The sequence below is a fragment of the Physeter macrocephalus genome, chromosome 5, assembly GCF_002837175.3.
Source record: "Physeter macrocephalus isolate SW-GA chromosome 5, ASM283717v5, whole genome shotgun sequence".
In the NCBI taxonomy this organism is placed as follows: Eukaryota; Metazoa; Chordata; class Mammalia; order Artiodactyla; family Physeteridae; genus Physeter; species Physeter macrocephalus.
The window spans coordinates 22,590,425-22,607,675 of record NC_041218.1 but is presented as its reverse complement, the minus strand read 5'-3'; the positions used below and the strand labels follow the sequence as shown (position 1 = coordinate 22,607,675).

At 38.7% G+C, this 17,251-nt stretch overlaps 1 protein-coding gene across 3 annotated transcripts in view; it reads right to left on the bottom strand.

Moving 5' to 3' along the window:
- The window catches only part of CEP41 (centrosomal protein 41), a 48,764-nt gene that overhangs the window by 26,653 nt on the left and 4,860 nt on the right, over positions 1-17,251 (bottom strand). For all 3 annotated transcript variants that reach the window (XM_055084830.1, XM_007109140.4, XM_007109141.4), the window contains exon 2: positions 8,076-8,139. In XM_055084830.1, coding sequence (XP_054940805.1) covers positions 8,076-8,139 — 64 coding nt within the window. The remainder of the gene's footprint in view (positions 1-8,075; positions 8,140-17,251) is intronic.

Here is a 17,251-nt window from a genome sequence, read left to right as displayed (position 1 = left end):
TTCCATAACCAGGACTCCTCACACTTTTCACCTCATGGCAGACATATATAAGTGATAATATTTGGACAAAATGCTGAGGTTTGGGCTGTCTCAAGCCTGATGGCTCTCCAGAGGGTTAAAGGGATCTGTATCCTGGCTCATAACCCATAGGCCACTGTACTGAATACACAGGGAGGTAAGTCACAAAAATAAATAGAAAAAAAATTAAAATCTTTCCCTTAAACTGACTTTAAAATAATTTCTAAATCTGAAACAAACAAAAAATCGAACACTAGAATTAGATTTCTCACACACTGACTTTAAAATATGTTGAGTTTTAAGCAATGAAGCATACTCTGGCCCTTCCAAAGGCATTATAAAACTAGTTTGGGAGACTTCTGCTTCCAGGAATATGAGGTAGATGTACTTTTCTCTACTCCTCCAGCTAAGTACAGCAAAATCCCTGGACAACCCGCAAAATGGGAGAAAATATTTGCAAATTATACTCCTGATAAGTGTCTACTATCCAGAGTATATAAAAGAACCCGTATAACTCAATAATAAAAAGACAAATAACCCAACTAAAAAACCAATGATATGAATAGCCATTTCTCCACAGGAGATATATAAAAGCCAATAAGCACATTAAAAGGTACTCAACATCATTACTCATTAGGAAAATGCAAATGAAAACCACAATGAGATACCACTTCACACCCACGAAGATGACTATAATCAAAATGATGGACAATAACAAGCGTTGTTGAGGATGTGGAGAAAAAAAGAGCCCTCCTACACTGCTGGTGGGAATGTAAAGTGCAGCTACTTTGGATCACAGTTTGGCAGTTGCTCAAAAAATTAAACACAGAGTTAATGTCTGACCAACAGTTCAAGTCCTAGGTACATCAACCAAGAGAACTGAAAACGTATGTTCACACAAAAACTTGTACACTAATGTTTTAACAGCATTATGGCCAAAAAGTGTAAACAAACCAAACATCTATCAAATGATAAGTAGATAAACAAAATGTGAAGTAGCTATACAAAAGAATATTGTTTGGCAATAAAATGGAATAAAGTATTGATACATGCTACAACAATAAGCCTTGAAAACATTATGCTAAGTGAAAGAAGCCAGACACAAAAGGTCACATATTGTATGATTCCATTTATATGAAATGTTCAGAAGAGGCAAACTCATAGATACAAAAAATAGATTAGTGATTACCAGGAACTGGTAAAAGTAAGGAATGGGAAATGATTACTTTGGATATGGGATTTCTTTATGGGATGACAAAAAAATTCTGCAATTAGATAGTGGTGACGGTTTCACAACCTTGTGAATGTACTAAAAATGTCTGAATTGTACATTTTTAAAGGTTGAATTTTATTATATGTAAATTATATCTCAATTTAAGAAAACACACCAATTATAAAAAAAGATTGAATGAAAAAAAAAATCCTAGATGGGATAAATTAAGAGTTTGGTATTATCAGATACACACCACTATATATAAAATAGATAAACAACAGGGTCCTACTGTATTGCACAGGGAACTATATTCAATATCTTGTAATAACCTATAATGGAAAAGAATCTGGAAAAGAATATATAGTATATATATAAAAAACAGTCACTTTGCTGTATACCAGAAACTAACACAACATTATAAATCAACTATACTTCAATTTTAAAAAATCCTGTACATTATACATAAAACAATCATAAGAAGACTCTAATAGGTAGAGGAAGGCAGACTGGTTAGGGACCTCAGGACCCGAGGAATGACATAATGGTTGAGTTACCTGGGTGTTTTCTGTTTGTTTTTTGCCTCATATACACTAGACTTGGAGCTGAAGAAGCCAGAAACCCAGAAATACCAACGAATAGACCAAAAGTGTCCCTAACAAAAGCCTGCTGTCTCCAGCCAAAGGACAGCAAGACAGAAAACTATTAGGTAATAACTGCCTTTTTCCAGCCACATTCCACAGAAAAGCTATGTCCTACCCTTAACTGCCAGCAAAGGCCAGATGGGGAGCCTTGATTTCCATCCTTGCTGGACTGTGATGAGATGCCATCAAAGTACCAGAAAGAGGAGAAAGAGGCTGGGGCTGAAAATGTACTCAAAATATAATTGCTGAAAACTTTTCAAATTTGGCAAGTGACATGAACTTCAGATTTATATAGAAGCTGAGTAAACTCCAAACAGGACAGACCCAAAGAAATCCACACCAAGATATATCATAGTTAAACTTCTGAAAACTTAAGAAAAAAAAAAATCTTGAAAGCAGCAAGAGATAAATGACACCTTACTCATATGGGAAAAACAGTTTGAATAACAGGAGATTTCTCATCAGAAATCAGGTGGCCAGAAGAAAGTAGCACAATATTTTTCAAGTGCTGAAAGAAAAGAACTGCCAACCCGGAATCCTATACCTAGAGAAGATACTCTTCAGGAATGAAAGGAAATCAAGACAGTCTCAGATGAATGAAAACTAAGAGAATTTGTCACCAGCAGACCTATCCTAAAGAATGGCTAAAGGAAGTTCTCTAATCAGAAAGGAAAAGATAAAAGGAGTCTCGGACTATCAGGACAAAACAAAGAACACACCAAGCAAAACTATGCTTCTTTTCAAGTGCCCATGGTACATATACCAAGATAGACCATATCCTGGGCAATAAAATGAACATCAATACATTTTAAAAAGTTAAAATATACAGAGTACATTCTCCAACCACAATGGAATCAAACTGGAAGTCAATAACAGAAAGATGACAGGAAAATCTCCAAACACTGGTAGCTAAACAACACACGGGACTTCCCTGGTGGCACAATGGTTAAGAATCCACCTACCAATGCAGGGGACACAGGTTCGAGTCCTGGTCCGGGAAGATCCCACATGCCACAGAGCAACTAAGCCCATGCACCACAACTACTGAGCCTGCGCTCTAGAGCCCGTGAGCCACAACTACTGAAGCCCACGTGCCTAGAGCCCGTGCTCCACAACAAGAGAAGCCACCATGATGAGAAGCCTGCACACCGCAGCAAAGAGTAGCCCCCGCTCACTGCAACTAGAGAAAAGCCAGTGAGCAGCAACGAAGACCTAACGCAGCCAAAAATAAATAAATAAATAAATTTATAAAACAACAACAACAACACATGTCTAAATAATCCATGGATCAAAGAGGAAGTCTTAAGGGAGATAAAAAGATACACTGAACTAAATGAAAATGAAAATTCAACATATCAAAATTTGTGAGACACAGCTAAATCAGTGCTGAGAGAAATTTACAGCACCAACTATATGCATTAAAAAAGAGAAAAACTCTTAAATCAATCATCTAAACTCCTACCTCAAGAATCTAGAAACAAGAGCAAAATAAGCAGAAGGAAGGAAATAAAGATAAAAGCAAAATCAGTAAAATTTAAAACAGAAAAACAAAGAGAAAATTGATGAAACCAAAAGCTGGTTCTTTGAAAGGATCAATAAAATGGACAAACCTGTAGTGAAGAAAAAAAAGAGAAAAGACACAAATTACCAACATCAGGAATGAAACATGGGCTATCACTTCAGATATTACAGACTTTAGAAGGATAATAAGGGAACACTACAAACAACTCTATGCACATAAATTTGAAAACTTGGATGAAATGTACTACTTCCTCTAAAAACACAAACCCACAACTCATCCAATATGAAACAAACAATTTGAAAAGCCCCATAACTATCAAAAAATTAAATTCAAAATTTAAAAACTCTCAAAAAAGAAATCTCCAGGCTCAATGGTTTTACTGGACAATTCTACCAAATGTTTAAGAAAGAATTAACACCAATAATATACAATCTCTTCCAGAAAACAGGAGGGAACATTTCCCAACTCATTTTATGAGACCAATATTACAATGATACTAAAACCAGGCAAAGACAATCCAAAAAACAAACCCCAAACTACAAACCAATGTCCCTCATGAATATAAATACAAAAATCTGTAATGAAATAATAAATTGAATTCAGCAACATATAATAAGAATTATACACCATGAGTAAGTGAGTTTTACTCTATAGATACAAAACTAGTACAATATTTAAAAATCAATCAAAGTTATCTATATTATCAGGCTAAAGAAAAAAACCATAGGATTATATCAACTGATGCAGTAAAAGCAATCAATAAAATTCAATAGTCATTCAGGATAGAAACTCTCAGAAAAATAGGAACAGGAGGAAACTTCCTCAACCTGATACAACTAACATTATCCTTAATCATGAAAAACTGAATGCTTTCCCACTAAGTTTGGGGTAAAGACAAGGATGTTCGCTCTAAGCACTCTTATTTAACATAGTTCTGGAGGTTCTAGCCAGTACAGTAAGGCAATAAAAGGAAATAAACACATACAGACTGGAAAGGAAGAAATAAAACTGCCTTTTTTTAGATGACATGATTGTCTACATAGAAAAGCCCAAGGAATCTACCAAAAAAATTTCTCCTTTACCTAATAAGTGAGTTAGCAAGGTCTCAGGATACAAGATAAATATTAAAAATAAGCTATATTTCTATATGCTAGCAATGAACACATGGACACCAAAATTAAAAATACAGTACCATTTACAATTGCTCAAAAAAAGTAAATACTTATGTGTAAATCTAACAAAACATGTATAGGATTTATATGCTGAAAACTATACAATGCTGATGAAAGAAACAACTAGAGAAAGCCCGTGCACAGCAACAAAGACCCAATGCAGCCAAAAAAAAAAGATAAATAAAATAAATACAAAAAAAAAAAAGTACAGCAATATTTCTTTGTAAATGTAAACAAGATTTTTCTAAAATTTACATGGAAAGGCAAAGGAATTAGAGTAGCTAAAATAATTTTGTAAAGAAAAACAAAGTGGGACTAATCAGTCTAACCAATTTTAAGTACCCAATTTATTATATAGCTACAGTAATCAAGACTATGGTATTGGCAGAGGGATAGACACATAAATCAATGGAACAGAATACAGAACCCAGAAATAGATGCACGTAAGTATGCGCAACTTGTTTCTGACAAAGGTGAACACACCAATTCAATAGAGGAAAGGTAACCTTTTTAATAAATGGTGCTAGAGCAATTGGATATCCACAATCAAAAAATTAATCTCAATCTAAGTCGCATATGTTATACAGAAATGTATCATGGACTTAAATGTAAAACCTGAACCAAAATGTATCATGGACTTAAATGTAAAACCTAAAATATAAAACTTTTAGAAAAAAGCATATAGAAAATCTTTGATACCTAGGCTAGGCAAAGAGTTCTTAGACTTGACAACAAAAGCATGATCCATAAAAGGAAACACTGATACACTGGACTTCACCCAAATTGAAAACTTTTGCTCTTTGAAAGACCCTGTTAGGAGGATGAAAAGACAGGCTACAGACTGGCAGAAACTATTTGCAAACCATGTATCCAACAAAGGACTAGTAGCTAGGATATATAAAGAACACTCAAAATTCAACAATTAAAAAGCAAACAATCCAATTAGAACACAGGCAAAAAACATGAACAGACATTTCACTGAAGAAGGTATACAGATACACAAATGGCAAATAAGCACAGGAAGAGATATTCAACATCATAAGTCATTAGGGAAGTGCAAATCACAAGGGCAATAATATGCTACTACACACCTATCGGAATGGCTAAAATTAAAAATGGCAACACCACCAAATGCTGGTGAGGATGTGGAGAAAACTGGATCACTCATACACTGCTGGTGGGAATGTAAAATGGTCCAACCACTCTGGAAAACAGTTTGGCAGTTTCTTAAAAAACTACAAATGCAACTGCCATACAATCTAGAAATTGCACTTCTAGGCACTAATCCCAGAGAAATGAAGACTTATTTTCACACAAAAATCTGTACACAAATGTTTATAGTACCTTTACTTGTGATAATCAAAAAGGGGAAACAATTCAAATGTCCTTCAACAGGAAAATGGTTAAACTGTGGTGCATGTATGGAATGCACCATGGAATACTACTCAGGAATAAAAAGGAATGAACTACTAATACGTGCAACAACCTGGAAGAATCTCCAGAGAATTTGCTGACGGAAAAATCCAATTCAAAAACTTATATATTGCATGATTCCATTTATATAGCATTTGTGAAAGACAAAACTATAGAAATGGAGAACAGATTAGTGGTAGCCACGGGTTAAGGCACAGGTGAGGGTGGAAAGTGGATATGAGGGATCCTTGCGGTCATGGAAATGTTCTGTAGCCAGACTGTATTTATCAATGTCAATATCATGGTTGGGATAGCGCAGCACAGTTTTGCAAGATGTTACTATAGGAAACTGGGTAAAGGGTACAAGGAATCTCTGTTTTATTTCTTACAATTCCATGTGAATCTACAATTACCTCAAAATAAAAAGTTTAATTAGCAAAAATACTAGATTACAAACCTCAAAATATAAAAGGAGATAGGCAATTACTTTGTATTATAAAAAGCAGATAGAAATATCTCAATTTCCAAAAAATTGAAATTAATTTCAGGTACCATTATTGAGTCAAACTTTGGTTATGAACTGAGGAAGGGAAAGAAATCAATTTTCATTCACAAAACTCAATTCAACTTCCAGGAGAAAAAAAAAATGAAGCTATATATAGACAAATCTATATATCTGAAAAAGACTTCAGCTCTTACAAATTTTAATTTTAAGAAGGTTCCAAAAGAAATGCATTAAGCAGTCTTTAAAACATTGTACGTACTGCTCAGAGAAAATATGGTATTTTTAATCAAAGTACTTCCCTCTCAGAATAACTTATTCCAGAAAGGTGGGTCACAGTTGCAAATAAAGGGAGATAGGCAGAGAGGCAGGAGCTGAAGACATTTGTGATAGAAGAAATGAGGCTGGAGGAAGCACTGGGACAGCGTGGCCGAAGTGACAGTACCCAGGACTTCACACCAGGTCTCCAACATTGACTTCCTCATCCTGCACACAAATCCTAGTTCTATCTCCTTTACTGAACTTCAGGTAAATCACATAATCTCTGGACTAAAATTTCCTCCTCCTCAAAGACAGAGATAACATTTTTTACCTCCCATCAAACAGGATATTTGCAAGGAGAAATATCTGTACAGCACAAAAATGTTTGAAAGAAAGGTCCCAAGAAATAGTATCTGCAAGTGTGGTTCATTTAAAACATTAATTTAAGTCTATTTTATTTGGGGAAACATGCATAACAGAAGACAATAATTTTGAAGGAGACTGGAGAAAGAGAAAGACAAAATGAATGAGATTTAAACAAAGTCAACATCCCAGTTTATTTTCTCAGTTGTCTTGAGGTTACTGGTAGAAAATTCAGTATTGCTAAAGGTATGTGGTACCCCTATCCACTAGCAAAACCATCTTAATAGGATGGATTTTCCACAGCAGACTTTAAGATGTTGAAAAAAACTACCACCCAAAATCTCACAAGACTGAAAATCCACCAGGGATCTGGGGAGTGGTTTTCATCATAACACTGAAAAATGTCAACAGCATGGAAATAAGCAGTAATGCACTCTTAAATTTCATTTTACCTGAATTGCAGCACTAATTTAATTTTGCCTGGTATTTTAGTTACTCATTCAAGTCTGTCTGACTCCACTTGAATCTAAGCTCTTTGATTACAAAAATCACAATTCACACTCATCTTTACATGTCCTGTAGCCCATAACTTTGCATGTAGTTGCACTCTGCAAATATGGAATTGAACAAACATGCACAAATACAATCTATTGATCCCAGTTTTAAGGAAGATACTTAAGGTGTTCCAAAATAGAGGTTGACGTCCTGATATTTATTAGCCTCAGTCCTGGAACTTATTAAACACTTTTTATCAGTTTCTCAATTTATAGTAAGCTCAATTATGTGAATGGAGATTTTTAATGATAATCTGAAAAATAGCTTTCAAAGATAAGTCCTGAGCTCAGAAAAACATCAGCCAAGACAGTAAGAAACTTTTAGCTATGATTTATACCAGGCATGACACACTGTTTTTTGTCAATAATCGGCTATTAGATTTTTTTTAAGTTTTTATTTTCTAGTCTTTACTTACCAGTGTCTAGTCTTGACTTGACATGCTGATACCTTGGGTTTTGTGGTATCCTTTTGGTCAGATACTAAAAAATAAGAAAATTCACAAATAATTGGGTTAATGTAAGGGTAAGGGTGGCAAAGTTGGGAAAGAGATAAGATACTTTAAAAATTAGAACAAATGCTAAAATTTCATTGGATTTAAAGATGGAAGGAGGTCTAGAGGTCCAACCGTTCCTTCAAATAGGACACTTCACACTACAGTGTCTCCACAGGTGAAGATGGTTATCATGTTTCTGTCAAAACATTTCCATATTTTGTCAAAATAATCTCATAGCGCTATGTAATTAGGAAAAAAAAGCTCTTAAAAATTATTTCCAACACTGAGTCAAAATTGATCTAATTTCCATCCAGTCCACTGGTACAACCCAGAATAAGCCATTCCATCCCGCCTCAAGCAATCCATTAAAATAACTAAAGGCAGCTCTCTTGTTCTTTTTAATTTTACTCTTTATATGATGGTTTGTAGGCCATCTTCTCAGATACCCTCTAGATTTTATCCACACGTGCCCTAAAAAGTGGCACGCAGACCTGAGCATAGTGCCCAGATGTTGCCAGGCCAGGACCCGCTGCTTGCCTTGAGTCTGATGCTCCACAGAAGTCACCACGATGGCATCTGCTCTCGGGGCAGCTGGGGCATATCATGGGCTCAAGGAAAGTTTATGGTCAGCAAAATGCTATGTCAGGTCTCCCCTGTCCTACGCTCTGGGAGAAAACTCTGAACCCAAGTACGAGGCATTTACCCATATTAAATTTTAGTGGCATTTTCAAAAGGCATTAAGTGAGGGAAGGCTAATGAATAAAAACATTACAAAATACAGTTTTCTTGCTCAGGCTTTTTTCTGGATGACAAGTATGAAAAGCATATGTTCAGTAACAGGTAGCTGTGGAAAAGGAAATTAAAACTGGGCAATACCCTTCCAGCTTCATCTTCTGCCACTCTCCCACATGTTCCCAAGTTGAAGCTGCCCAAATGTTCCCCAAATATGCCACACTCACTCAGGTTCCAGTCTTAGCAAATGTCTGCCTAGAATGCCTTTCCTCAACTTGTCCATGGGTAACACTTCACTTCCTCTATAAAGCTGTCCAAGGTGGAATTAGGTACTTTCTCTCTGGTTCCTAGAGTACTGACACCTTGTACTATTGTTCACACCTCGACCTTCTTCCCTAGTCTAGAATTTCCTTGAAGGCAGGGACAATAACTTACTCAAATTTGTTTTCACCCAGTACGTAGCACATGGTGGGCATATTTATTGATATTCAACCAATAAATGAATATCTAGAATGAGGATTATATTACAGCAACTACATAGTTCCTTAGAACAGAACATCAAACTTTAAAACCTGTATCACTTGCCCTTGAAAACATAGTTAACTACAGCACGTCCTGTTGGAGGATTGAAAAATAAATTTACATATTAAAATACCTTTTCAAATCACCCACAAAGCATAAAAAAAATAGGGTACACTTCAATGTCTTACAGAATATCTATTGGTCAGAGTTCTGGATTTCAGAGACCAGGAAGAATTTTTAAAAACTGGGGTACCTACAGAGAATTATCAACATTTAATTTTGACAAGGACATCAAAAACAAAGCAAAACCTCACAACTACCATCTGCTATTTTAATACTTAAAAAGTAAGAAAGAAAAAAAAAATCCCAGAATAAAAAGGTCAGTCCTTTAGTACTACGAAAAAACTCATTGATATTGTCTGTGTTTTTCATTTCACCCCAGGCAAGTAAAACCTTTGTCATGGACGCTTAGCATTGGTCCTCAGAAGCAGAACTCCTGAGCTACTTTATCCTCAGAGAAAGGCTGGAAAGCTCCTTTCTCCTTCTGATCAGTAACCCGCCATCGGTAAGAGAAAGTGACCAATGCCAATTCCAACTCCCTCTTAGATGAAGCAAGAGAAGATTCTTCAGTGAGAAAAGGAAAATACTCAAAGACTGAAAAGGGGGACTGTGGGATGAGTTCTTCAGAGGGAGGCAATATTGTGGCAAAACAAAACAAAAACAAAAAGACAAACAAAAAACCCAGGGGAAAACATGTGCCTGGTAAATTTAGGAAAGCTAAAACTAGAATTTAGTTATTAAGCTAAGGGATTTTCTTTTTTCTCTGTCTTTAATTTTCCTTCCTTCCTTTGTATTTTTATAATTCCTCTCTGTATTTTTATAATTTCTATATGCTGTTTCCTGTTTTTACTTTTGTTTTGTTTTTCCCACTAGTTTCCTAGCAAAGCTCCTTTGAAAGATTCCAGGCTAGTCTCTGCTGAACCAAGGGGATTTGTCCATACCTCAGCCAACATAGCTAAGAAGTGAGGGTGTCTCTGGGGACCAGGTGTGGTGGCAGCAGAACGATGGGGGGAGAGAGTGTGGACAGCTGCAGTCGCTGAGCCCTTCCCACCCCCGGTTTTCCCTTACGTAGACTAATGAGAAATCCATATGCTACAGTACAAAAATGTAGTGTTTCTTTCCCATTTTCCCATTTTGGTCCAAATTCTTGTTCCTGACTTTCTGGTACCAACCATAACGTAAAACTATTTGTGTTCCACTCTACGCAGTGCACCACAGAGTTTATAGAACTGCCAGACTTTTTTCCTTAAAATCCTTGCTTTGGGGGTGACTGTTTCTTGACCTACTGACCAACTCGCTTTTTTTCAATTACATAAACAGGATGGAATGGTGGAAAGTGAAAGAGCTGAGAAAAGCAGCTGTTTCAAGGAGGACTATTCATTCATTCAACAAAGCCTTATTGAGCACCAACAATTCATTCAGTCGACATTTACTGGATGCCTACTAGGAATAAGCCACCGTGCTAAGGACACAGAGGTAACAAAACACAGTCCTTCCCATCCAGCTCTCGCTGATGCTGGGAAGAGAGACAAGTGAACAGACGTCACACTGCATGATGAACAAGCAGAGGGAAGCAGGGGGTGCAACAGGAGCATGTAAGATTGGCACCTAATCCAGACTAAAAGAGTCAGGAACTATTTCCTGAGGGGTGACTTCTGAGCTGAAATCCGAGGGCTGAGAAAGTTAGTCAAGTTAAAGGAGTGGTGGGTGGAAGCTACAGGGTTCCTGGTAACTGATAGACTTGGGGGATAGTGGGCAATATAGGGTCAAATGAGGCTGAAGGGGCAGGCAGGGGCAGAACACAAAGGGCCTTGTATCCATGCTAAGAAACCTAGATTTTATCCTGTAGATCACTGTAGATCCTGTAGATCAAATGGGCAATTTTGCTCTCCCAACTCATGGGGACACCTGTCAATGTCTGGAGACATTTTAGGTCATCAGAACTGGATGGTGGGTGTGCTACCGACATCAAGTAAGTAGAGGCCAGGGATGTTGCTAAACATTCTACAATGTCAGGAAGGCCCCCAACTCCCAAAAAAGAATTAGCTCTCCCCAAATGTCAATAGTGCTGAAGTTGAGGAACCCTGGTGGAGATGATGGGAGTCACTGAAGAAGGTTAGGGAGAAGGGATGGGATTCTATTTCCATTTTAGAAAGATCACTCTGGCAGCACTCTGGAGGACTAATAGGATCACAGTCAAGAATGGAGGCACAAAGATCAGGTAAGAGGTTGTACTCAGAGATCTGTGGTCCTAAGAAAGCAGCAGTAGAGATGAGGAGAGGGAGACAGTTTTAAGAAGTCTTTAAGATATAAAATCTTTAAAACTGACTAGTGTAACGGGAAGGACAGTGGTACCATTCCCCAAAAAAGGGACTTAGGGAGGAAGCATATATTGAAAAACATGATATATTCTGTTTGGGGCATTTTGAATATAAGGTATCTGTGGGTTATCCAAAACGGAAGTGGTAAGCTGGCTATCTGGGGGATCTGGAGATCAGGAGAGATTTCTGGACTAGAAAAAACAAGATTTGGGGGAAGCCATGGGAATGGACACAATCACCATTGAAGAGTGTATAGACTAAGAAAGAAAGAAACCCAACATTTACCGTCAGGTGGAGAAAAGCACTGTGGGTGAAACTTGCAAGAGGCCAGAAGAAAGTGGATCATGAGAATTAAAGAAGAGTTTCAGGAAGAAGAAAATGGTCAACAGTGATCAATGCTGTCAAGTCAGAGAACAAGAGGTCAAATATGAACAAGCGAACAAGAATGCAGGTCAGGGAAGAGAAAACAGAAAAGTGAATTTGGATTGAACACACCAGGACGCTGCTGATGACCCTGCTGGATGCAGTTAGAGTAAACTGACAGGAGCAGAAGCAAAAACAGCAGGCTGAGTGTTATGAGAAGGGAGCATAGTAGCCAGGTGGTCTTTTTTGTCCCTTCAGAGTTGCTAAGGAATAGTTTTTGTTGTTTGAAGAAAGGAGAGATTTGAGGATGTTTATAAGCTAATGGGCTGGATAAGAGGTTGAAAATGAGGCAGGCAGGTATGAAAATAAGGGAGCGGGAAACGATAAGGCCCAGAGCCCATGTGGAAGGTGCAGCTTTGGATGTATATTTAAGATAATGAAATAAGATAGGTGGTCATGATGATGTTCAACAGGAGAAGGGAGAAAGTTGAGAAAGTTCATGTTTGAGGTACTCGTACAGGCTGTTTGAAAGCAACCAAAAATGACAGAAGCCCTTTGGGGGCTTACATCTCTAGGGAGGGTCAAAAGATAATGCCCTCCCTGTCTACCCACCCCATCCCTGCTCTTTAACCTCTAGTTGGCTTTTAAGACCCAGCACAAACACATCTTCCAGGAAGATTCCTCCTCTGGGGGGCCCAGTCAGATAGAAATCTCTGCCCTGCCTGGACTGTCACAGCACTTTGTACCATTAACACTCCTCACTGCCTGCACTTGGGACAGAGGCTCTACCTCTGTACCTGCTACAAGGCCTTGCACCAGTGTGAGAACAATAAGTACACCAAATGGATGGAAACGGTTCTGAGAGCTGAGCAACACGCAGTGTGCGTGCTAGTGCCCGGTGGGCAGCACAGACATCGAGGGCTCGAGGAACCTGAAACAAAAAGATAGCTCTCACACTGCGGGTGATAAGGGAGACTGCATGGAAGAAATGGCGCTGGAGCTGTGTTTTAAGGGTTGAGCTTCTGTGGATAAAAAGATGGGGAAAAGGGATGGAAAAAGTATTCTAAGTGGAGGAAATTATAATAGCAAGGCCACTTTAAAAGCATGTTTAAAGAATGGCAAATTGTTCTATTTGCTGGAGAAGATCCAACAACAACAATAAAGGTAATTGCTGCTAACATTTATTCAGCACTTAACTATGTTGTCAGGCACTCAGCTAAGCATTTCTCTCCATTATCTCATTTAATCCTCACAACCACCAATAAGGTATATACTAGTATTATCCTCATTCTATATATTAGGAAGCAGGCGTAGAGAGGTGGAGTGACTTCCTGAGGTTAGCTGGTAAGAGTGGTAGAACCTGGAATTAAACTGGGCAGTCTGGCGCTAGAGATTGAACTCTTAAACACTTTAATGTGCAGCCTCATTCAGGCAGGGGTTCTGAACATGGGGTCCACTGATGGGCTTTAGGAGGTCCATGAGTCCCATGAAACTGTATGGAAAACTTTGAGTATATGTACATTTTTCTAGGGAAAGGGTCCTTGACTTTCACCAAATTTTCAAAGGGGTCTATAACCCCAAAACGTTTAAGAACGGTGGGTGTATGGAATCCTGTGCTGTAAGGTTGGACATGGATACGTAGGCACCAGGTGGAGATCCCTGAATTTAGGCTGAGGGTCTGGACTAGGCCCTGAAGACAATGGAAGATATCAGAAACACTGAGATATAAGCCACACAATCAAAAATTAGTAATCAAAGATTACTAATATATGCAAAGTGAGACCGGGCTTTGTGAATACATGGATGTTGTAGAAAAGGGAGAAGAATGAGAAGTCAACAGTGGGATTTTTCTGAAGGAAAATCACTAAAAAAATGAGGGAGATTGTCTGAAGCACAAGTCATTCAAAAATGAATGAGCTTTTCTGACTTCCCACTTCTTTTAAAATGGAACTCACAAGGTTGTTCACATTGAAATTGCAACGTGTGTAGTAAGATTTACATTTAAGGACTAAAAAAAATTCCATTATAAATTTTGTTCAAAATTTCTCTACTTCTCTCATTTGTATAAAGAGGACGTCAATAAAATGAAGGGACTAGGTGTCAACTTTAAAAGATATTTTTGTTTATGGGAGTTTTAATCTGGACCAATCCTACCGATCTCAGACACCAACCTTGACCCATGTTTGCGTGTGCAGCAGCCCCTACTCTGCCAGCAGCTACCACCTGGGGCTGACTGTAGTTTTCAAGATGGCCACAACAGAACTTCCCAACCACTCACACTGTGATGTTGACACTCCTCCCAATGAGGGGTGGGGGCCTATGTTCCCTCCCCTTGAATCTGGATGGGCCTGTGACTGATGGAAGTGATGCCATACGACTTCTGAGTCTAGATCATAAAAGACAATACGGCTTCCACCTGGTTCTTTCGGGACACTTGTTCTTGGAACCCAGCTCAAGCTACAAGGAAGGCCAAGTCACATGGAAAAGGCCATTTGTAGGTGATACGGCTGACAGCACCAGCTGAGTTCCCAGCCAACAGACTATATCAGCAGCCTAATGTGAATGAAGACACTTTCAAGATAACTCTAGACCCAGTTTCTGTCCGCAAAACCACATGAGAGAGCCCAAGTAATTGCCTACCTGAGCCTAGTCAACCTCCAGAACTGTAAGTGATAATAAATAAAAGACTATTGTTGTTTTAAGCCACTAAATATGGGGGAGACTCATGAGAAACCAATATATAATTGGAACGCCAACCCACCTTTTTTACTTCTTAGCTAAGCTCGTTGTTTTTTTTTTTTGGCCGCGCCGCACGACATATGGGATCTTAGTTCCCCCACTAGGGATCGAACCCATGCCCCCTGCAGTGGGAGCGTGGAGTCTTAACCACTGGACCACCAGGGAGTTCCCTCTAGCTAAGCTCCTTGGGAGAAAACAAAAAAACAAAAACTACACTGAGTAACTGCAACTTACTCCTCCATCCATTGCAATGTGGCTACTGTCCCCATCATTCTACTGTGGCTCCTGTAGGAGCTAGGCAATGTCAGAGATCCCCTAATTGCTAAATATAATGGCTGCTTTTCAGTCTCTAACTTACCTGACCTTTCTGTACACTGTTATATAGTCCCACCTTCAGCTTTCACTTGGCTTCACTAACAGCTCTCTCTCCTAATGCTCCAATCACACACGGACAATTCTTCTGTCAGCCACTTAAACACTGTGTTCCCCAGGATTCCATCTTCTTAATCTATAGGTTCTCTGTCGGCCATTTAGGTTTAATTCCATTTACATGCTTCTAATTTCCAAAAAGTGAACTCTAGCCTTGACTTCTCCCAGCTCAGATATATTCATTTACTCATTTAACAAATATTTAAGGAACAATTATTGTGTGCCAGGAAGTGGCACAGTACAGACAAGGTCCTATCTTATCTTCCTGTAAGTATGCTAAAAATAAACAAGCAAATAAAATAATTACAGGTCATGGCCTACTGGGTGAAGACAGCATATTGAACAAATGCATCTAATTTCACTTCCTTCCAAAACCTCAGTAAAACCTCATTAAAAGGATACTATTTTACAGACACAAAGTCCAAAAAGAAAGAAAGAGTGGGAGAAGTGATAACAAGTGATTTCTGAAGTCTAGAAAGCACATCAACAAGTGAAAATGACTTGATGGACTCAAGAAAATCGAAGGGAAAGCCAAGAAAAATTCTTAAAAGGCTCAGGAATTGGCAGCCCCAGGCACCTCCAGAAGTGGGAGTAAAAGGAGTGACTGAAATAAGCAAGATTGGTTGAAGGCTGAATGAGAAGCTACTGGATCTCCAAAACCTTCTCCCTCTGTGCCACTAGGTGATTGCCCTTCCCCCACCATAGCAGGTATCTATAGATTTATTCCCTGGAAAGGGTTTCTCGACTGGGGGGTGTCTCCAGACACAGGGAAAGGATATCATTACTGAAAACAGGGGTATTAGGTGAATGATGCATACTAATGTTGAAATTTAGCCCCTAACCTTAATTCTTCCAGGAATTCAACTAGGTCTTTACTCTCAGGAGAGGGGAGGAGTTCTCTGGAGAAAATGACCAGCCTGAGAGGAAAGAGCTGAAGATACAGATTTGGGAAAGGGAGTCCCCAAATCATGGCCCACTGAGATCTTCTGGTAATTAAGCTCACATCAGCAAACTCCTCCCAAATATACAGAGATCTCAATCACCTTCTTAAGTCTCCTACTCAAAAACACAGATTAACAATTTAAGATTAAAAGAAGTTTGAGAACATTTCTATGTATGGACTGAATTATGTCCCCTCCAAATTTGTATGTTGAAGCTCTAACTCTCAATGTGACTGTATTGAGATAGGACTGCACCTCTTTGGGAGGTAATTAAGGCTAAATGATGTCATAAGGGTGTGGCCCAAATCCCATAGGATTAGTGTCTCTATTAAAATAGACACCAAAGAGCTCATTCTCTTCCCTCAAGTGCACACTGAAAGAAGAGGTCATCCAAACACACAGCATGAAAGTGGCCATCCACAAGCCAGGAGAGAGTTTTCACCAGAAACCAGATCAGCCAGCACCTTGATCTTGGACTTCCCAGCTTCCAAAACTATGAGAAATGAATTTCTGTAGTTTAAGTCACCCATTCTGTGGTATTTTGTAATGGCAGTCCAAGCTGACTAATAAAAACATCACCAACAAAACAAAAAGAAAAATAGCAATATGGAGGAAACTGAGACTATGTAGGGAGAAAACATATTTTAAAAAATTATCATTAGAGAACATATCCACACAAAAACTTATAGAGGCATATCTCAGAGATATCATGGGTTCTGTTCCAGACCACCCCAATAAAGTGATTTTTGTGATAAACTGAGTCACACAAATCTTTTGGTTTCCCAGTGCATATAAAAGTTATGTTTAGGGCTTCCCTGGTGGCACAGTGGTTAAGAGTCCACCTGCCGATGCAGGGGGCACGGGTTTGTGCCCCAGTCCGGGAGGATCCCACATGCCGCGGAGCGGCTAGGCACGTGGGCCATGGCCACTGGGCCTGCACGTCCGGAGCCTGTGCTCCGCAGCAGGAGAGGCCACAACAGTGAGAGGCCTG